At 35.5% G+C, this 24,222-nt stretch overlaps 1 protein-coding gene across 6 annotated transcripts in view; it reads right to left on the minus strand.

Annotated features, from left to right (window-relative positions):
• The window catches only part of LOC146534201 (uncharacterized), a 60,667-nt gene extending 37,018 nt beyond the window's left edge, over positions 1-23,649 (minus strand). For 2 of the 6 annotated variants that reach the window (XM_085195402.1, XM_085195401.1), the window contains exons 1-4: positions 23,454-23,647; positions 1,563-1,617; positions 467-581; positions 109-234 (exon numbers count right to left, since the gene is read on the minus strand). In XM_085195402.1, the coding sequence (XP_085051528.1) occupies positions 109-234; positions 467-581; positions 1,563-1,616 (295 nt within the window). In that variant the 5' untranslated portion in view covers position 1,617; positions 23,454-23,647. Of the gene's footprint in view, positions 1-108; positions 235-466; positions 582-1,562; positions 1,618-12,542; positions 12,673-23,453 lie in introns of those variants that run through there. The other 4 variants (XM_085195397.1, XM_085195398.1, XM_085195399.1 and 1 more) reach the window with 4 other exon arrangements.
• Positions 23,650-24,222: the final 573 nt, after the last annotated feature.

A 24,222-nucleotide genomic window follows, 5' to 3' on the forward strand; every position in this document is an offset into this window, starting at 1 on the left:
TGAAAAATGTTTAAAAAATTGGAAAAATAGCAAATAAAGAGTTAAATGCGTTATTGGTTAATGGTATTAGTTCGGTTAGAGTAATCGATGGCAGGTGACTTTAAGAACCTTGGCCTCTGTAAGTGAACTCCTTGGGCGGGGAGCCCGCGTCTCGAACTTCCTTGCTCTTCATGGATTGGAAGCTCTGGTCAGCGAATGACTTCACATGACCTTGCGTGGATGAGAATTCACAACCTGCAGGGAGGGGCCAATATAACGCACGATTATGAATGCTACATTATATTTTATTTTCATATTTTTAAATACCGAAATAAGTATTAATTATACTTTCGTTTTTTGTTTTTCCCGTTGTTTACTTCTTTGTTATAAGTACTCGTAGAACGTTTTGAAGATGTACAGATTTTTTTCAATAAATACATGATGTAATTAGCACAACAGTTTAATCTTTTCTCAACCAAGAACTTACCTTTAGTTTCGACTCCAGGTTCTGGTGAATAAAGGTTGCGCAAACGCTCCTCCCTTAGTCTATACATGTGCGCCCGAATTTCCTTCTTTCGAGAAAAATCTTCAGTCTGCTGCCACTGGAAATTGAAAGAAATTACAATAATTTGTATATCATTGGACTCATGTATGGGTAGCTCCCGAATACCAACAAAGCATTTAAAATGTCTTTATATATTTCTTACTGAAAAACTCGAGTAAACTCACCTCAAGCTGTAAAATTGGTTCTTACTCATATGTATATTAAAATTGATATGGACATTTGTCGAATTTGGAAAGGGAAACGTATATGTGTGTATTGATAAAGTAATATCACTAGTTTTGCATAGATAGCGATAGCAATTATAATGTGAAGACGAGAATTTAAAATTTCATCATCGACTTCTGTGAGCATTGTTATTTCTAACAAAAGTGAAACTAAAGTCTCTCTAGAAAAATCCGAGTCTCTGATTTTTCCCCAGTGTACCTTATCGGGAACCAAATAAAATGTATTTTCTCCAAACTTGATTTTTATTATTTTTCCCTAACTATTTATAGCAAACATATGTACATATACAGGGTGGAATTGTCAGCACCACTTTAAATGAAATCACAGCTTTAACTACTCTATAAAAGCCTAATATAATTCGGAAAAAATAATTCTCAAAAATGAAAAAGTTACTTTTTCAAACAAAATAAATAATAAAATTATCGTTTTAAAATAAAACGCCATTTGTAAAGTATAACATAGGCACGCACACACTTACCTGTCAAAGCGGCAACGTTGCATACGTATGTGTGTGTGACACGAAATACAGGTGTGGATAAAAACCGTGAAATGAAAAAAAATCCTACGTCCAAACTGTTGAGGTACCTTGATTAATTTTTTTAATTCTGGGTTTGATATATTTTACCCTATATACAGTTTCAGTAAAAGGAGCGCTGCCTCTTCCACTCTGTATATATTTTTAATCGTGCACAAATAAAATGAAATGAACAAAAAATCGTGCTCTATAGGGTTAAGTATATTATATTGTTGCTATAAGTTTCATACGATCCTATTGAGTGTAAGTGGCACTCACCATGCGGCGCAGCACGTCCTCGTCTTGGATAAGGGACACGTCTCCTTCAGACATCCTGAAAATGAAGAGACAATATAATTATAGCGGTTAGATTTTCTATTTCAAAATTATAATACTACAGGAAGATAACATTTAGTAATATTTTTATATTCACTTATTTAATATATTTTTAAACTTGTTACACACAAGCCTGATTGGAAGACAAAATCAAAGGTTTTCCATGTTCGGTATATGGTTATTTAAATGGAGGTAATATTTTTTTCTAAAACTAACAAATATCTGCTAATACTAATAAGAAGTGTATATTTCATGCAATAGAATGAAATACAAGTTCATTTTATAATTTCAACGTCAGCTCCCCTTTACTGAGTGTAACATTTGTGTAGTTGCGGTCAGTGTGTAATAGCGGGTACACTGTTCTACATATAAGTTTACTTCAGTTCAAATATTTAAACTGACAGCTGTAACGCAATAGCTGTCAATCTCAATCACTAACACTGCCCAAAAAGGATTATTTTTTATTGAGAAAATCACATTCTGCCCATTCTAGGTGGTGTCGGCCGACCATATGGCGCACCAGTGACCATATCGAAACGCCCTTGTCCCCAAACGCTGTATAAGGAATACTAATACTAGTACTTGCATATTACGTATGTATGTGTCTCCAAGTCGTTTTTAGTTTACAAGGATCCGTGACAGCTGGGGCTTGTTTCAGCTTTTTACTTGTAATAGAATTACGGACGACATTATTGCCGCACCTATTTAAAGACAATACAGTCAGTAATATCAACTAAAGCGCCTTCTTGTAAATAATAGCAATATAACAACTCTACACGATTGTCGAAGTCGATTGGACATTTATAACACTTGACGTTGAACTAAACACCGCCTTCGCTCTCGTCGATATTCCTGATGTAATAGTAACTGGCTGTTTTACTTTAGAATATGATTATCTAAACTTTAAAGTATTTTTAATTTTTATAATGTGTGTGGGCTTACTTTACCGATACCGTATGCGTATACTAGTACGACTAGATATTATCTACAATGAAGAACTGACCGTCTCCCTAACCCAGTTTAGGTATAAGCGCAAGTGTTCAAGAACATTTGCCTGTTAAGAAATCCCAAGTAACAAATAAATTCCAATATATTTAGTTAAAGTTGCATCACTTAAGTGCTTTCGACTTAATTGCTAGGTCATTCGAAGGTTGAAAGGCAGTCCGCTGCTCGCGCCCCTTGCTTGACTCATACCAAAAATTGTGACTAAAGTTACGAAATTAAAAACGTGAACCAATCCCTTTTTAAGATAAATAAAGTAACTACTGAACACAATTTTTATAGAACATTATTTTATTAAGGATGCCTTACGAATATCATATCCAGATTTTTTTTAATTTACACTGTGTCACGAATGTAGCAGGATAGGCAGACGAAACGTAGTGTTGAGACACTATTACCATGTAAACACTCCGCCGAATTCCGCATAGGGTGACGGAAATCAATTCCAGAGCCAGGAAATGAAAATATTAAATATTCCATTTCCTCGAGTAAGTATCGAATCTACAACCTGTCGAGTTTATAGTTGCACGCTTGTGCCCCTATTTCATTTAGATGTTTCATTTTGATTTTTAGCTTTACGCTGTATCCCACATATGGCTAGGAAGACAGAGAATGAAGACACTCAGTCCATTCGGCTTCGGTTCATTCGATGTGCACACAGTCGAATATTTGAGACATTGTGTGACGGAACTAGACACCGTGCGTTGTTTTCGTAACAGAACGAGGAATAGAGATGATTTAAAAAGGACCTTCCTTTTTAAAAGTTAGTTAGTTAGAAACGAATAATGATATTTTTTCTGAACACAAAGCAGAAAAATGCCACAAGTGTTAAGAATATTTGTTTCTTTACGCTCTTAACGGTCAGCACTCAATGAAATCACAAGTCACGCGTCAACCGGTCGTTATCAGCAACCCAACTAGGTACTTAGCGCTGGTTAACGAAAGTGCTCATTTGTTTCACGTTAGAGGTCAATGATTGATGTGCGAGGTTGGGTTTGTTTGTAAACTTATCGACTATATATAGATGTGGCTTACAATTTTTTGTACGTATATTATGTACTCATACTTATTTTCGAAGTTAGTATCTTCAAAATGGTTAAAGAGGCCGTTTGACTGTAAACGCAGTAGTGAGTTCGATTTCCAGTCGTGGGAATTTGAATCAATTTATTTTTAGTTTCTCGCTGTGCTCTGGTAACAAGACAAATTATGGCGGTAAATGCTGCCAGTCAATGTGCCGAAAATTCAGCGGAGAGTAGGGGAAACAGAGTTTCTTTAAGACTTCGTTGTGGGCACAAATCCAACTAAATTATGATAAGCTTTTTGGTTTTCATATAGCTTCACGGTTTATTGAGGTAGACGGTATAACATATAAATGAAGATATTGCAACTGTGAAACTTGATAGTAACCATTATTACGAGAAAGTGAACTCATACTCCAATTCGTTTTTGAGAGCTAAATCTGCCTCTGAATCTGACTACCCCATAAAAACTCATGCGTAAAGATAGATTTTGTAACATTTTCACTAAATGCTTTGATGATTCGCGGCGTTGAGTTCCGCCATTTAACACGCACGAGAAAGCGGAAACCGGAGTTACTTCTCTGCGTCGTGCTGAAACGCAAGATAACGCGTGCAGCTGTATGAGTACTAATTTGACCAAAGTACAAGAATTTCTACCAAGAAATGGATAAGGAAAATTACTTTAATATGCAATTAGTGAAAGTAAAAATTTGCAAAACATCGCTCGCGACTCCTATTAATTAAAATAATACTAATTAATAAGGAAAATGATAACATGTCTGTGAATAATAATTTTTTTTTGATCGAGTTCGGACAGGATTTTGATAGAATGTAGGAAATAATAAAGTCCCATAAATATTTTTTATGAATAGCAAAACAAGATAAATCACTTGCTACCCATAGACCTAGCACTACCTACCTATAGCATTAAAGACTTTCACTGTACCCACAATGTTCTTTAAACATTAAGACGCGGATCACGAAATCATTCTAGATTCGACTTCAAGTCTCCGGATATGGGAATTTGGTGCAATCCATGGGAAATGAAGGTGAAAACTGATGGCTTTCTGTAACATGCTTTCTTTTGACGTCCATTTGGATCCGGTACCCATTTAGAGGGGCACAAAACACAGAAATAATTAGCTATTAATGACAGGCGAGTTGGTTGAAACCCATAGTAGGGGATTCTAATTTTTTTTTTGAGAAAAATCTTCAATATAATCTCTTTCTAAATTATTATTTAATAATGACTCTTAGTATTAATCTTTAGGTATAAGAACATTAGTAAAAATCATTGTTCAAAGATGCTTACAACAAATAAGTAGTAATAAGCGTTCAAGAACGAAGACGAAGACCTAACCTAATACACCTAATAAGAACGACCACTAAGCCGCAGTGGTCAGAGCTCCAAGACAGTCCAAGAGTGTTTTGTATTCGACACTTAGTAACCAGAAAATTTTTCGAGTGAGAACGGAGGTCTGATCCCGAGCTACGATCATCTATCTATCATTATAATACTATCAGTATATATGATAACTCTTGGGAAACAGGATAAATACATATAAGGCCACTATAAACTACATGTTTTATTCTACACCAGTCTTTATCTATCATTACTATTAAAATATCGGCATAAATCACAAAGATTTACGACTGCGCAGGAGTTGGACGTAAAAGAGTGTTTAAAGGATAAAAGAGACACTTAACACCTACAGAACGTATGTATGGTCATTTATTCCGCCTCACGAACGCGTCATACATGTATATACCGTGGTTACGTCAACTTTTGATGGCACTAAAATTGTTCTAGATTTTTTCCTGTTTACCTGAGGCTAGCATGTGACCCCTAGATTGAATAGTTGATTCGGAACCCTCAATAGGCGAGTCCGACTCGCTCTTGATAAATTTTTAAATATATCACATCTACAGGGCAGACACTTATTAAATTAAGATCCACTAAGAAACTGTTAATAACTTTACTACTTTACTAAGAAAATGTAAAATTAGTTGAGATAAATATAAATTCAATTCTTCCTGATACATTAGTAAGGCAAAGTAACATGCTCACTATAGTAATGATCCATTTACCCTTATTTGAACATGTTTGACCGCGAATTACGTAAAAACATATACATAAATGGAATCAAAGTCTTTCTTTAAACAAATAGTGAAGAACGACTAAATAAATTACTTTTTACTATACTTTTTGGTCGTCGAAAGCTAGGCCACGCACATTCAAAGATAAACTAAAAAATACACCCACTAAACTACATGTTCCTCGCGTGAATTCCGATCTCGCGGGCATTTCGGGACAAAAAGTCGTCTATATTATGTTGTTTGCCTACTGTCTCTCTTTTTCAATGAGAGTTCCATAAAAATCGGTTCTGCATTTCCGAAAATTAGCCAGGACAAACATAAATGTATCCAGCGGCTTCCTGCGACCTTGACAATCATCAACATTTCATATTATATCTATTTGTAGGTATGTTTAAATAAATACGAAACTATCTCATTAATTCTCATTATCATAGTTTCAAGCCGTAGCGTATATCTCACGGTGTTATGTTTCGTTAACAGAATATATGTACACGAATACATACGGGCGTCGACTGTCGAGTATGCGGGGTTACTCTATTTACGGTTTTTTGTAAAGTAAATTTATACTTTTTTAGAAAACGTATAAAATTTTTAAAGTAGGTATCAGGGTTTGAACCCGCGCTTCTTTAAGACCGTTGAATAAATCTATTATTTTATGGCAATGTTAGTATGTTCTTGACACTATATATGTATATGATAATTTTAAGTTCGATAGAAATGTTGAAACTGATTTAAATAGATTATATTATATTAATAGATTTTGTGGATTTTACGACGATACATTTTTAAAATCCATATTTAATAAATGTATTATCGGATAAAAAGCAGACTAGATAAGCTTTAACATAGAGGTAAGCAAGTTGTAAGTCAACCAAGGGGAAGGCATGCAAAGGTATAAGGTATGTCAGTTACGTCAGTTTAGTGTCGCTAAAATAAAACAAAGGTTGACAACAAACTACAAATTTGGCCTTACTATGATGATAAAAGAACCGTCATGGCACAGTTAAGTATTTAAATGTATTTGGGATGATTATAGATTCGGTTTTCACGTGAAATTATTTTTATAGATAAGTTACCGGTTCACTTAATTCGTTTCGGCAAAATCCTAATCCAAAAAGCTCTCAAAAAGCTGAAGAGGTTAATCACGCTAATCTGAGGAAGCGCTGGTTCGTGTTGGTTTTTTTTTAGTCCATTTATCGAGGAAGGTTATAACCTTTCTCGATAAATGGATATAGGCTATAATTATAACTTACGTTAATCGTTTCGATATGAGCCCTGCTGTATCTACGGCCGTAGTTAACTTGGATGATTATTTCCATGTCACCATGCAGGCTAAGCCGCATGTAAATGCTAGTTTTTTTAACTTTACGCTATATCCCGCATTTAACAGGGTAGACAGAGGGAACCAGGGTTCCCTAGAGTTAAAACACTCCGTTTCTATTAAGGCACTTCAGTTCCAAATTATCCGCAGAATTATTGAGACAATCCGTGTTGAGTGGCGGAACTGAACGTTATTTTCGTCTCGTTTCCAGAGTGAGGAATTGAAAGTATTAAGTCATTCATATCCTCGGGTGGAAATCAAACTCCTAAACTGTCGCGTTAACAGCCACCTCGCCCTACGCCTATTACCCCTGCACCAGGTCCGGCTTCAATATAAAAACCAGAATTGTATAACGTAAAGATTGATTACGAAGAATTTTGCATTAAAAATAATAACAACCAAAACAAAGTAGCTATGCGTGTTCTAGATGTATTATAATAATTGTTCTTACATTAACATAATTCCAACAGGCTAGGAGGAAAGGAATGTCTGGTGCGAGAGCCGTTTAAAATCGTTCATAGACTTCTATGATACCTGAGGTGCGTTTGGTAGACTATCGGCTCTTGGCGATATTTGGGGGCTCGTTACTTCATGCTCATATTTTTATTATGTAAGAAAGAGATTTTGATAGACTCGGGCTTTAGGAGTTTGGACAAAATTTGTAGTTTAGTTTCTTTCTATCCTTTTCTTTATTTCGCTTTGAGTGCCGGCACTCGACGTACAATGTCTCTAGAATTGGGCAGTGCATGGGGTACGAAGTGTGCCAAACCTTTTTTTTAATAATAAGTTTTCTTCTACATGATCTGCTATACGGAATACAGTAAAAAAATAACCAAAAATTAAGAGAAGAGTAATGTATCATTAAAATACTTATTTAGAAAACGAATTAAAATTTTAAACGGGATATTTAAGTAGTAATTTTTTTATACGTTTCTAAATAAGTATTTTTCTTTCCTAAATGTATGAATAACACATAAAAAATGTAAAAACAAACTTACATATAAATACATATATAAATACCTTTCAAACTCATTTCGCATACACCAGGAGTAAGATTGTAAAGACACAAGTAGAATTAATGAATAATTTGTTTTTATTTCCTGACCGCCCAATAGGTAGATTGTAGGTTTTTGTGACGTCGATGTACCTACAAGTTTTGATAATAAACACTCACGTTATGTATTCGAACTCGGTATCACCGTGGTAGAGTCGTTATGGTTTAGTGGTTTATCGTAACATTGAGACTGAAAGACAACGCAGACTATACACTACTGGACTTTAATTGTTGAATTCTGGCACTTGTGTAGGTATAAGAAAGAATTTCTTGAACTTCCAACGGGAACGGGAAAAAATGCGTGAAATGACTGTACGTCCAAAAGTCAACGAACAGAGTAGCAGGAAACTACTTATACAGTTATAAACAGTTGAAAATCCATAACTTCCAGTTAAAACATCAAACACTACAATTCTCGATGATATAAACGCAATGTTCTCTTAAAATATTCTTTTTATTCAGCGATTTATGAATGTGAAGTATTTATGGTGGACGATCGGAATAATTTAACCCTGCAGCGCCTGACTCCACCTAATTGTAGTCGTATGGACGTGGGGCTTTAGCCGGCGAGAAACTGGTTGAGGGTCTGCGCCGCAGGGTTGCTATTTTAAGTATTTTATATATCATTTCAAAATCAAAATATTCTTGGTCAAATATATTTTTACAAGCTCTTTTAAATCGTCGTATAAACCAAACAATGAACCTTAACAGTTGAAGTAGAAACTTAACATATATTGGCTATCCTGTAACCGCTAACCGCCGGAATTGAGAGAGAATATGGTCTCAAAAGCATACTTTTAAGTCTGAATGGATACTATTCTATAGCACAGAAAAATCTTTAAGCAACTTCACGTACTCTTCCACATACAGCAAGGTAGGTTAGAGGGGACCTAGTATTAAGACATGTCGTATTGAAGTACCGCCAGGTACTCAACGCCGTTCTTGGTCTTGTAAACAGAGTGAGAAAATTAAAATGTTCACCCCAAGCGAAAATTGTCTCCCACAAGCGTCGACTTCCCATCGTGTCGGTTAGTAAATACAGTATCCTTAAACAAGAGGAGAATATATGAAAAACATATTTAAATATTGAAAGGATGATTCGCCGCAGCCCTGGACCGGTCGGTCAGGTTTATTTGTGTAATGCCTAACACCAACATTTGCGAATATTTTATACCTTCACCTCTAGAAGGATCTGGGAATGCCTTTTTTAAATATATTCTAAATTGGACTACACATATATCTTTGTACAGTCCATTAGACTAGGTGAAATATGACGGATGTGGGTTCGATGCTCACGTGGTTTAATTAATTATTTTTATTTCCTCGCTGTGGTCAGACAAAGAACATCATTTAGTTCCGCAGCTCAACACAATGTCTCGAAAATCGACCAGTGCGTGATGAACGGAGTGCCTACCCGCTATACGTAAAAAAGCATGGAGGTTTCCAGTTTTAGTTCTAAGCTAAGCAGCAACACTAGTTTAGACCTCTCCATTCTGTAGAATTTGCTCATTTTGGAGATATTGGCGGAACCTAACGCCACTTTTTATGCAATCAGAGATGGAAATTGCGTCGTGAATCATTATCGTCATTAAAATTTAATTTATAATTATTTCACACATAAAAGGCATTTTACTTATGTATAAAAGATATTAGTAAAAGTTTAAAACCATTAGTTCTGTTAACTTACAACTTCAAATCGTCCGTTAAAGGATGTTATGAGAACGACCGATCGTGTTACAACCAACTACATTACAACCGAATATCAACTCGACTATTCAAAATATTATTAAACGTCAACCATTTTTAAAAGCAATATTTGAATTTGATCTCTGTACTAAGTCTTTCTTGTTTGAATAACATGTAAAGCGGAAGCTAGGACCGTCGTGCCGTCTTACTGCAAACACAACGGTTCGATTCCCGCTCGGGGAAATTAATTATTTTCATATCCCAGTTCATCAATTACGATATTGGAACCAACCTATACATGATTCAACATATAAAAAACAATATAGTTTTTATCAAATTATGCTGTTACAAGTAGTTTAGTACTCGTATAATAAATATGTAAGCAGTGTCAGTTGTACAAGAAGCCACGGCCGGCTCTCAAAGTACTTTTGCTGAGAAAATATCATTGAATTCTTTAAAATAACTTCTTTAAGATGATCCAGACAGTGTGTACATAAAATTAAATAATATATGAAAAAGTACATTATGTGTCGTTATAGGACATTATTTAACGCACGGTGGAGTGAGTCACCACATTCCTTTTATCGTTATCGCATGGATGAAGTAAGTTATCTTTTGAGCTTTTAATAAAAAAAGTTAAATATTTTTGAATTATAAGGGATCTAAACGTTATATTATTGCAATTGAGGCCAGGCGTGGCGCAAGCTGATTATATTTATGAAAATAAAACCGACCAAGTAAGTACTGGCGCGCGAAGAGTTCCTTAAAACATCCCACTAATAAGTAATAACTGGACTACAGTAAGCTGTCTAACATACATCTATACTCACTCTGTCACATTATAGTTATCTAACAACGATTATTATTATTAATAAAATGATATAAAATGAAGTCATTAGTCCGTCATCCCACAGCTAAATAAAACCTTATTCATATTGACTGGCTCATTTAGTGCAGTGGCGTCATCGTCTGCATTTATCTATACTAATGATTCCAATAATAATTTAAGTAATATTATTGTTCTTTGAATTGTAGTTGTTTGTTTGTTTGTCTAATTAATACGTTTGCGAGTCAAAGAATATTGATTTTTTAGTATTTTTCTCCTCCTTGCTTTGTATAATGAAAACTAAGCAGCTTCATCTTCGCATAGCAGGCAAAGGGAACTTCATGAAGAGACACTCCTCTCCCGACGCACTGCTCAGTTTCATTTCGTGTTGAGTGGTGGAACTCAACTTTGCTCGTTGTCTTGCCAAGTCGGGAAAATGGAAAGAATACATTCATGGGATCAATCCCACATCCAACCACCAGCCACTTATACTTATAGAAAAACAGTGAAAAAATGTATAACACGTAAATGCATATACGGATAAAAGGTAATAAATGAATAAGAAATAATGTACATTCGTGTACTAACAATTTGTGTCAAGGCGTCGTCGTCGGTCGGTTCGCGTTAATTTTTATTTACTTATTTTTGCAAATGACATCAGACATGAGACCGTGTGGCAGACAGCAATTATGGAGAACCGATCGTGTCAATGTGGATGTAGGAGGCGCTTGCGTCAACTTTTGTTTCACTTCTAAGGACTTGGACTATATTGTTCCTTTCGTTTCGTTTGTTTCACTTTTATATTCAAAATATACTTAAGTATTTTCTTAGTCTTATTAAGAACGAGTGTATACCTCCCGTGTTCAGGTCATAATTTTTTTTTTCAATTCGAATCAGTGGCTCTTGATATTAACGCGTTTAGTAGTGGGCGGTGAAATAATAATCATTAATTCCCCCGATTGGGAATAGAACCCACTACCACCATTGTGCCGAAAAGTGCTCATAATAATAATTAGTTAATTAGGAATTTCAGGAAATCCTCTCTTAGAGTTGTTCTACAAGGACCCTACCAATGATACTTCAGTAAATTTTAGACCAAGAAGCAACGGACTAGTTGAGAGCACAATTTTTTTTTTATGTAGATTGTAGATTTGTGATAATAAATATTATTCACAATCAATTTATATTTAATTTGATTGCTCGTCCAATTAAGCTTTTACTTTAATAGCGGTCGTGCGAGTAATGTAGTGTTTCAAACAAGTTGTAATCGAGACCTGGACCTGGGTTGTCTAGATATTATCGAGTCATTAAAAAATATGCTCAAGCTTAAATATATATGTATCTATATTATAAAGCTGAAGAGTTAGTCTGGTTAAGATTGCAAAACGTTGAAACTACTAATTCGAATTGTAACTTTCTTTTCCATTTATCATTTATATAGATTATTTTTATTTGACTACGATTATGGCAAAGCCGCCGGTAAATGTTAGTAAATAGTTGTAGTTTCGATCCTCGCTCGAAGTAATTATCACATTTACAATACTTTCATTTCTCCGCTGTGTTTGAAAAAGGCAGAAAGTGGGAAAAGATTAACACTAAATTTACTCCTCTGCAGAAAAAAAAATAGCTGCTATAAGGTTGCTTTGTGCAATTTTAAATGAGTTAACTTTAAAATATGTAGGTAACTTGTGGGTTCGCCGAAACAACGCTTACATTAAAACATATTTCCCTGTTTATTTTATCAAAGCGCGCCATTATACACTTTAAAAAATCAATATTATGAACGTCATTAGACGCTACGTTCTTCTCGCCTTCTTACACGACACTAGCGATGTGTAAAACAAAAAGTATAAATATACAATAAAATTTACATAAATATTGTAATACCAATATCACTAACAAAAGTCCAAACACTTACCAAAATATCCACTAAACGACAAAACACGAGTTTATTGTAAAACTGCGCACGCGCAGGACGCGGTACAGACCGCGAGTGAGCAGGGTGGTGCTCGCCGCGCCTACACCTACAAGATTACTTCAATAAAATGAAGAATGAATTTTCATCTCTACTTGTTTGAGGCTGTAGTGACATCGCGCCAGACCGTCTGACTGTAAGGCAACAGTTGTCGATTCGATTTCTATTCGAAAAAATTAATATTTTTACTTTTTCAATCTGATACAACAAGAGGAAGCGTGTCTCCGTTATCTTTTCACTAGGTTCCTCTGCCTACTCTGCTATAAGTAGGATACTGTATACACTCTAAATAAAATATTTTTTTTTGCAAGGTTAGGTACACCTATAAGACAAACTTTTTAAAATTATAAAACTAAAGAGTTCGTTTAGAGACGCTAACCTCAAGAAATATTAATTCGAACTAAAAAAATATTTTTTTACAAAAAAACATAATCAAAAGTACGCGAGTTCACATATTAGTAATCAGCATTGTGAGCTAATGAAGAATCCAATGCAATAATTAAAATCAAGAGAAAAGAAAAAACCGGAAATTTAAAGTTAAATAATAAAATATACATATCTCAGAAACATTCCGAGTAATTAACACGAAATCAAAATGTATGTAAATGTATGCACGCGTGTGAACGACCGGAGCCGGGCAGGTAGTGGAGAGATCCTAAACAAACACCTGCTAGCGGGTTCAAAGGTACTATTTTAACACCTTAGAATATGAAAAACATCGAAAATCACTATGAATATTCCATAAGTCATATGGAACTCTTCTATTTGACCACGCGGATGAAGTCGTAGGTAATAAGCTAGTAATTATATAAAAAGATATTTAAAATATATGAATTACAAATAATTCCTAAAAACAACATCAGTCCTGTGGTGGCGCAGAGGCACGAGCATGCGACAGGTTGTCAATTCTCCTTGATACTCGAAGAAACGAAATATTGAATATTTTCATTTGTTTGCTCTGGTAATGAGGCAAAGCCCCTGATCGCGCAGCTACCTGCGACGTGTGAGACGCCGTCAATAGAACAAATTCAATCCATATACTATTTAAGCGTCATTACACGATTTAGTTATTATAGAATGCTTATATAAGTTGACACGATCATCGAAAGGCAAATATGGTAATATGTGAGTCGGTGGGAGGGAGCCTTGGCAGTGACTGGCGCAACTAAATTCGGCGCTGACGAGTAACTTTGATGGAATAATGTTGTACAATTGGTGTTGATGGTCGCCGGCGTAACCTACTCGTTATCTAATGTCTGTCTACATTTATGATTATGATTCTAATATATATTTAAGTGGTTTCCTGTAAAATTTCCATTTCTTTATTCACATTTGTCTCGTATAGAATAGGGTAGGCGGGGGAAACTTAATTTAACGACACCCCAGTCTTTTTCGCTTTGTCTTGTTTTCAGAGCGAGGAAGGAGCGAAGAGGTAATGTTTCGAAATTTGAGCGGTCATATGGGAATAGAGTGTTTAACACTATACGGCGTTAATCAAATCAAGTACACGTACGTACGTAGTAGTACGGTACGGCACGTCATGTCTATTTGTAAATAGTGCAGCGCGCGTGCGTCGCGGGCGTCGTGGGCGTCGCGGGCGTCGCGGGCGTCGTGGGCGATGGTTTATCACCATAGATTTGTCGCCATTTACGAGTCGTTACCTATCTAGGTATCATTTAGCTTTATGCAGGTGGTTTCCCGTACTTCAATTATTGTTGTTGTTTATGGAATATGATGGCTGTAAATGCGATGTTTGTGGGTTGGATTCTCACTCTAGAGAATGTTCATCAAAATGTGGTGTTGAGTTCCGCCATACCAGCACTGCGGTAAGTGAGCGTCTTATCTTGACACTCCGTTTCCTCAACCTGCCCGGTACCTGGATTCTGATTTGTGTTTAATAGCAATGTGTATATTTTCCTGTTCAACTTCACGTATTCCGCACACAGCAACGTAGGCAGAGGGAACCTAGTGTTAAGACACTTCGTTCCCCACTTTCTGCCGAATTCTGGTAGCATTGCGTGTTGAGTGGCAGAACTCAACGCCGCGCTTTACCTCGACACCAGAGCGAAGAAATGGAAATATAAACGTAAATAAATATTTCACTTCCTCGAATGGGGATCGAATACACAACCGTCGCGTTACAGTCACACCCTAGTGCCGCTGCGCCACAACGGCCTGTTCATTTTCCTGTTCATTTTTCCTTTTTAGGTTAATTAATCAGAGTTCCTCCGAAATTGATGATTAATTAATGATTTAAATATAAACATGTGTACAAAAACAAACATTGTACTATTTGTCCTTGTTTTGTTGTTGGAGCATTTATATGTAAATATGAATTAGTGACTATGTGATTTTGTATTAATTGCGCTTAAAAAGAGCATTTATAATCATTAAAAATAGACTTTTTCTACAAAAAATATATTAATGTAGTGAAAAGGAACCTAATGCTAAGATACTCAAAAATTAAATTATTCCCTCGAATGGTAATCGAACACACAGCGGTAACGTTTACAGTCGCCGTTGCGCCACGAAATCTACAATTAAAAAGTGAAATTTTTAACTAGCAAGTACAAATACATTTAAATAATCCCCATTTATTTTTACCACACACCTCTTATTCATATTTCTACAAAACTCGAGTAAAAAAGGCAAACTCCCCGGAGACAGTGTCGCTGGAGCGTGGAAAGCGCTAATTAAACGCGTTAGCGCTTTGCTCACAAGACACGAGGTCCTCGCGGTCACGGTGTGCTCGTTCAGCTTACTATCCTACTTGGAAATATTAAAAAAATAATACTTGTTTTTACATGCGGCTTCGCCCGCGTAGTCGAACATAAATAGCTGACCTGTATGACACGTAATATAGCCTGCCTTTTGGAGTTGAATATGGTATAGGTAGAAAAACTTTAAATTCTTAAATAAGCAGAAAAATATATATTAGTATGATACTAAAACAATTCGGAAGGTAAGGTGGACGACAAAAACAAACTAACACCTACTCGACGCCTCTTCTGTCTGCATTATTTAATATTTGCAAAGGTCAAACATATGTGCTAGCTACAAGTTTTGTTTTAAACAGTATTTGTACAGCATTTTATTAAAGTGTTTTTTTTTGTATTTAATTGGTATGCGTAAGTTAACCTTTCTTTTTATAAATTTAATCAATAATTGAGACTTTCTTGTCTTAACGCTAAGCTCATTCTGTCTTCTTTGCTACGAGTATGTGGTATAAGGGTTTAAGAGTGTAAGTATAAGTAACTGTTTCTTTTTATTCTTCATTTTCAAACGATTAAAATAAAGTTTTACATACATAGCACTCGTTTGTTTGATCAGTAAATGTTTGTTTGTTAGTTACTTTAATTTACTTTTCTCTTCGTCACCTGACCGGGACCTCTACGAGTTCCTGTTAGTCATTACGACTAATTAGAAACTCGGCTTTAACCCGCGACTTTGTTGTGTATGACATATGACACATTCATCTCGCCTCGATAAATGGAATATATAATACAATTTAATTTTTTACCCCTGTAATATGTGGGGTACAGCGTGGACATATTTATGGTATATAGCATAAGTGGAGGCGAATCAGATTACGCTACGTATACAGCAGTAGGAGGAAGTCATGATCTATATATATAAAATCGAAAGGTTACTCACTTATCACGAAATCTCAGAAACTACATGTGCTAGGAATCTCAAATTTTGCATAGGGGTTATTTATAGGACGTAGGTGCTCGCTAAGACGGGAATTTACAATATTCGACTTCTAAGGGGTTGTTTTTGGGGTTGAAAGTTTGTATGAAACTTCGTTACTGCAAATGCTAGGAGATTCAAATTTTGCATGGACGTCACTATAGGACGTAGGTACTCATGGAAACAGAAATTAATAATAACGTAGTTCACGCAGGCGAAGCCGCGGGCGGGCCGCTAGTATATTTATATTTACGTATCTCCGAGACAAAGCGTTAAGACGTAAGGCATATAAGATGCGACGCGCGTCGTCTATTTGCAGATGACTTTAATTAATTATACATAGATGCATACAATTGTAGTATTGTTGCTAGAACGTTTGAGACGCCGCTGGTTAGTCACAGGGTCTCGGTGATCAAATGAGAAAAATGAAAACCTCCCTCCCTCCCATGAAAGGCTCCCAGTCTTGTTTCTTGTAAAATATTTTTATTAATAGTTAATTTTATTTGTTCGTTCTAATGATGCGCGGCGTTGAGATCTGCCACTCTACATGTCAGTTAGCATTATGTTCTCTGTGTACTCCGCTTTATGCGGGATACAGCGTGAAGCTAAATTATACCTAATTTGAAGACGACGCTATGCAAATATTACACAGTTTTATATATTTTTATTCATTCTCAGTTTATTTATTAGTGTGGTGGGTGTAGAATTTAAATTAATATTAATTCCTATATATAACAACATCAAAGAGTCACTATTTTTATTCTTCTCCAATGAATCTTCTAGTGGGTGGGCACCAACCAATGAGTTGAGAATGAGATAATATTAAATAGAGTACTAAACGATAAATGACAGTAAATACCTAATTTTAATGTAAGCAAAGTGTTATGTAATGACAATTGACAAGACAGGCACGTCTACATATAGTAAATAAATAGTATTTACTAGTAGAAGTAGTAGATAATAAATTCCTGTAAATGTGTTTTATAGGTATGTGGTGTGATGTATCGCTGTAAGTGCGACAGGTTGTTGATTCGATTGTCACTCGAGGATGTCATATTTTGATTTCCCCGCTTTCGTCAACACGCACTGCCTCCAGAATTTAGCGGAAAGTGGGGAACGGGAGTGTCCGTGGTAAATCTTAAAACTTTTACAATAACGTCTATACTAAGATAAGATTAAGATTCGACGATTCAAAAGTGCTTATAATAGTCTACTTGAATAAAGAATATTTTGAATTTGAATTTAAGTTGAAGAGTCTGTTTGGTTAAACGTGCACATCTAAAGGATAGTCCATTTATCGAAGAAGGCTCGGCTATGATATCACTGTACCTGCGGCCATTATCTCCGGCACACAGAACACTTATCGGAGACAACTTTAATACTTGCAAAGCACGCAGGCGAAGCCGCAACTAAAAATTAGTATATTATAAAATGATCGTATATATCACTAATATATATATTTCTAACTTAAGAGGCACAGATGCAATTAAATAATACTTACATACAAATAAATGATAAAGCACGACGAGGATCTTATTATCAGCACGTCTTGTCATGGCGCAATAACATCTCTCTTATGTACTACGTATATGCCTACATACATATAAATGTATAATATTTTATAGAAACGACAATACTTTAATATACTGGCAGGTAGGTAAGTACAGTTGAGATCCAGGGTCTAACTGTAAAGCGACGCTTGTAGGTTAACTGGTGGATAACTTTTATTTTCTCGCTCTGGTAATGAGGCAAAGCGCGACGTTGAGTTCCCTCACTCAACATGCAATGTCTCCAGAAGTGTCTTAACGAGGACGACGTGTCTCAACAGTAGGTTCCTAGGTTCGCTTTGTCTACCCAGCTACGTGCGGGCTAAAGCATGAAGCTAAAAAATATTTAATTGTAGAAGACGGCGAGGTCACATTGTATCGCTTTATACCGTTAATTAATTACAACTTACTCGCAAGCAACAACTAACGGGTATGTAATTGTTATCAAATTGCTAATTTTCGCCAAATTATTTTAATTTGGAGTCAACATTCTACTCAAGGAGGACTTCTTTTTGATAAGAAAATGCATTTTACTCACGAAATTACAACTTAAAGGTGTATTTTTGTTGATGATATAAATTCTACCAAAATACAATATAATAGTTGTTGCCCACTTCTTTACTTGCGGGAAATTTTATGCATAACATTGAAAATTTCACCTTTTCCTCTGCCCGCCAGAATTATGATTTGATATTCTCCTCTATTAGTGCTCCGCTAGGCTCCCTAAACTACCTACATGCTAAATTTCACGTATCTAAATTTTGCGTTTGTCCTGCATATTATGACTTGCGAGGTTATTGACACCGTGTAGATTAGAACTAGCAATTACAACTATTTTACGTCAGTACTGTTTTAATTATGTTGTACCAGATATATTACTGTCATGGCATGGCATAGTTCGATAACTTCTACGCGTGACTTCGCTCGCGAGGTTAAAATATAAAGAATTATTAAGGTATTTATAAGCGGCTCTCAACTCTGAAGTCGAACTTCAGCTCAATCATTCTATACTCGAAACTATTATCTATGAATTGAAACGGATCGCTCTCAAGATCAACCTCTAAAGAGAGAGTTTATATTCATTGATAAATGCGGGCCTAACACTATACAATTTACAACGGAAGTTTTCAGATTTTCCCGTTTTTGCAACATTTTTCATTATTACTCCGCTGTGATTGGTCGGTGAGTTAGTAAGTCTTATAGGATCAGTTTATTGTCCGTCTGTTAAGAACATTTATTTCGAGATCGTGTGGATGCTCTAGGACCTCCACAGACCTGAAATTGATATCAAATATTTGTGTCTAAAGTACAAATAAAATCAAGGTTTTAAGTCAACGTCTTCAAAAAAATTAAAAGATACGAGTATTTATGCGACGATTTTGCTACGTTTTGTATAAAATTTAATTACAAATAAATCCGAAAAGTGTTAATTTATAGGTATTTCATATTTATATTTGTAGTTCATTTTATAGAAAATGAATGCATATGGGCGAGTTTGAGTAGCATTAGACGAAGGTGCAAATAAAAAATTTGGTTAAATACATGCATAAGTACTTCACTTGAATGCTTTTTTTTTTTGAGAATAATTGCAATTGTAGTGAAAATATTTATAGTTATCAACAATTGTACATTCGATACCTATGGGTTCAATTCCCAGTTACACGAAACTTTAAAAACAAAAAAAATATCTATATGTTCCCAGCAAGTAAAAGTGCATACGCAGGGTTACTCAGTAATTACACAATTATATAGGTCATTGTATAACATTGTCAGTCACGCTGCCCGCGCACATTGTGCCCCTTCCCGGCTTTGTCCCGCGACCCTGGCGGCTCCGGTGACGGCGTGTTGCATTACCAGCGCGTCATCGGGCTCGTGGAGTTACTCGGAACGCTTATCTAGTTGTAGCTAGCTTTACTCTAACTGTATTGTTTCTTAAGTCTCTAGACTCTATCTAGTCTATAATATTATATTTTAAAACTTAAAAGTTTGTTTGTATGAACGGCCTGATGCCAGGGACTACTAATCGTTGCAGTTAAAAAAATAGAATAATAGAATACATAAAAAAAATAATGTTTGTGTATAAACACACACATTACTTTTTTTACTTAGATATACATTGTTTATTGTATTATATACATACATTATTATAATATTTGTACACGAGGGATTTGAGCTCATTTCAGGAAATATTTACGAAGTATCACAAATGAGCAGTGGACAAATGCGTGGTTTACCCACATACCAGCAGAGGGCACTCCGTCCCCAACGCACTTCCCAATTTTCAAGACATTGCGTGTTTAGTGGCAAAACTCAACACCGTGCTTTGTTTGTTACCAGAAAGAATAATAAAAATTATTCATTCCCACAACCACCGCGGTTACGCCGACGCGACGCGACGGCCTCTCATTAAAAATATACCTAGTTTATTATATTAATGAGTCTTATCAAAATATAAGATCTGACATTTTAAACTGTACGAATAGTTTTAGATTTCTATCAATTGCAATGAACCTTTGGTAAAGGTTATTATTATTTTATTTGAAATCAAAAATACAATTATCCTGCCGAGTAGGGGAAAATTTTTCCAGTTTCAGGCTTTTTTCCCGATTATGCCAGGATAGAAGAGAGAATATAGTTTCGAGAATCGCCCGTATTCGAAACATTGTGTAGTTAATTAGTGGCTAAACGCAACGCTGCATTGTCCAACAGAACGGAGAATTAAAAATAGTTTTTTCTTCCGATTGGGAATCGAACCCACAGCCATCACGGGCGTTATCAGTCAAACGTTGTTCCAGAGCACCACGACGGACTCAGCGGTCTAATTGCAATGTTAAATACTCTTATTAGCTGAGCAAGTTAATTTGCATAATTTGACAATATAATTATAAAAATTACGGTACCTCATTGTGTACAACAGATAGAAGTTTTAGTGAGATTTTTTAGGATAAAAATAGTTTGTGATTGTCGCGCTTATAAATCGAGATTTAAAACCTCTTCCGTTGCTTATTGACTGACAGACAACGCACACACGACTACAACCGGACTTTGAAACTTTAAATTTGTAGGAGAGAGAGAGAGGATTTCTCGAAATAACGAGAAATGCCATTTTATGTCTTAAAGTTTACTTCAAAGTAAAGATTTGACATAATAACGTAACCTCAATTTGCACTGTGTTTAAGTTGAGGAGGCTGTCTTAACGGTTATCGAAGTGACAACCATCGAGTATACTCAAGAATTCCCGAAAAAAAACAATCTGAGGAGCTCATTTTTTTTAGCTTCACTCTGTATCTCGCACGTAGCATGGTAGGCTGAGGGAATCTGAAAACCTAGAGTTAAGACACTCCTTTCCCATTAAGACACTTCCGTGCCCTACTTTCAGAGCAAGGATATGAAAGGAGGAGTTCTATTAAGTCATAATTTTAATATAATATTATGAATCACTTGTTATAGTACAAGGGCTGGAAGTGACACAAAAGGAACAATGGCGATTGCGCACGAAACACTTTTAAATATAACAATAGTATATCACTTTACATACAGTTTACTAAGTTAGTGTTATGAAGTGTATCTAGAACAAAGCAAGTCTATAATTACGCCAATATACAATGTCTCTAAAATTGGGCAAAAATTGGGAACGGAGTGTTAACAATAAGTTCCCTCTGCCTATTTTGTTATACGTCCCACGTAAAGCGTAAATATGTATATTTATTGAGCGAAGCGAGCGGAGCGCTCTTTATCACCAATAGGCTCGCAAACGATTTGACCGATTGAGATGAAAATTTGTAAACATATAGATATGACCACGTAGATGATGATGATGATGATTCTCAAAATTCAATGGGCTTGAGGAATCATCAAGTGACAAATTTCCCCACAGGATTACATGTCTCTGGGTAACGCTTGGCGCCTGCTATAGATACTGATCAGGTCATTAATGTAACTATAACTGAGTTTAGAAAACAATTGATGCTCGCTTCGCTCAACATGTGAACACTACCGAAATTTTGCAAGCGCAGCGAGTCGACATTGAGGTCCGGTGAGCGCCCCTTGTTATAGAAATATACTTGTCTTAACAGAAAACGGAGTGTCTTAGCACTGGGTTCCCCCTACCTATCCTATATTATATTATGAAGCTAAAGAGATTGTTGGGTTGAACGCACTAAGCCGAGTAAATACTAGTTCGAATAGAAATTCGGACCCTTAGAATGTGGCACCTGTCACATACAACTCTTTATTAGTTCCATTTGAGGACGAGGGCGAAGTAAGTCGAAGAAGAAGATAAAGTAAGGCGAGTGTCCTCTTTTAACGAATATTTGTTTATTTAAAAATACCGACAACGTTGGAGTCGCTCACAGAGGGTTCCGTACCATCATCTATAAAAACGATAAAAATTATCATGTATGTTGTAAGGGGGTCCCTTACTTGACTGACGAACGGATAGATAGCAGAGTGTTACCATGTAATAGAGTCCCGTTTCACTTTCCCTTTGTGTGATTATTTTTTACCTTCTCCTTTTCAATTTAAAATAAGTAGTCATATCTTTTCTTAATACAATATATTTTATTAAAAACATTTTATAATCGAAACGTATAAGTTAACTCGCCTAATTAAAACTTCAAAGGACGCGTGATAAGGGTTTCCAATTGAACTGTCACGAAATTGTATTTTGTTTGTTTTAGACTTAATTACATCAAAACATAAATGTGATGTGAGAGCTATAAGTAAAATGTTAAGTAATACATCGTCCCGACTTCACTGACAAAACAATCTATATTATCCAATATAGTTTTGTGTTCACTCGGTATAAAATTTAAACTTTAAATTTCACTTGATGATATTTTTTTACATATATATAATAATTGAGAGTACATTTTTCTTATACATTTGTTCTTTTTTTAGCTTCACGCCGTATTCCACGTATAGCAGGGTATGCAGAGAGAATCTGGGAACCTTGTGTTAAAACACTCCATTCGCCATTAGGACACTCCCGTTCCCCACTTTCCGCTGAATTCACGAAGCATTACGTGTCGAGTCGCGGAAATCAACGCCGTGCTGTGTTTAACGCCTTCTGTTGAACCAGAACTGAACTTCCAATTCTCTGGCATAGATGATAGAAGAAAGAAAAGGGGAGAATGAGTGTTTTTTCATTATTGTCACTATAAATGTGACCTACCTATTAAATTATTGAGCAAACATAACTAATATCAAAAGTGCAATCAAGTTTGTACCATCGTTACCTTCAAGCAATCAATACAAGTAGGTATAACATATTATATTAATATCTAATAGGAACACCTATATATAAGACTAGTTATCTAAAGGAGCATCTATTATACATCATACATATATTTAACAATCGGTGTTTGACAAAACAATGTACAATGGAAGAAAATAAGATAAATTGTAAACATAATATGTCACATATAAATTATCTGTGACATAAATACGTTAAAACATCTTTAACGAGACTAAAAAAATAATTTATTTAGTAATAAAAAAAAGTACGAGGCAACTAAAAGGTGTATGTATGGCTGGACCAGCCGAATTCCAGAGGTGTTGCGAATTTAAATAATAAATAATACATACTCGTATATGACATATTAGACGTGTGACTCACCTGGCCGCTGCTTACACCATTTAACTTAAAACTACACTCGAAACTAATTGTTAGGTCTATGTTAGATATATTATATTAGTTCAAATTTCGTTCGTTCGAGCACAGGTCACTCGGGGTGCTGTATAAATATGTATAGATATTATAAATTAAATGTGCGGAGAAGACGTACAGCGCGTACCACGTCCGAGCGATCACTGACGCTTGTGGAAGGCTTCGATGCGCAGGCGCATACCCCTCTCTCAGGCTTAAGAGATAAATGTTAACCGACTTTGGTTATTGATGATTATGTATATTGAATTTAGTACTACAGTAAGTCTGTTTTTTGTTTAATATTTACGTTTTTAGCTAAGTAGGCAAAGAACTTTGTTATTCGATATTAATTCTTTGTTGACATGTACATTCGACGATTCAAAAGTGCTTTTAATAGTTTATTTGAATAAAGAATATTTTGAACTTGAATTTGAATATCGTACATTTTAAGAACATTGCTTGACATGTTAGGTAGCGGAGTTTAACCCTGTATTTTACTCTATTTGTTGAACGCACGGACCGGACTTAAACTCACTATAATCATGTACAGTCAAATGCTAATAGACTGGGATCCGGCCGTTGAATCCTGCATATACGAGTTTTCTTAATTAAACCTATATTAATGAATAATACATGATTAGTAGAACAGATTACACCTGGGTTGCCTAGAAGAATCCTGCCGCAATCACCTTTAATTACATTTTTTCGTAACTCGTTTTTGGAGAAAATTGCACCAATA

The sequence above is a fragment of the Heliconius melpomene genome, chromosome 12 (genome assembly GCF_056956725.1).
Source record: "Heliconius melpomene rosina isolate 202511_hmr_F chromosome 12, ASM5695672v1, whole genome shotgun sequence".
NCBI lineage: Eukaryota > Metazoa > Arthropoda > Insecta > Lepidoptera > Nymphalidae > Heliconius > Heliconius melpomene.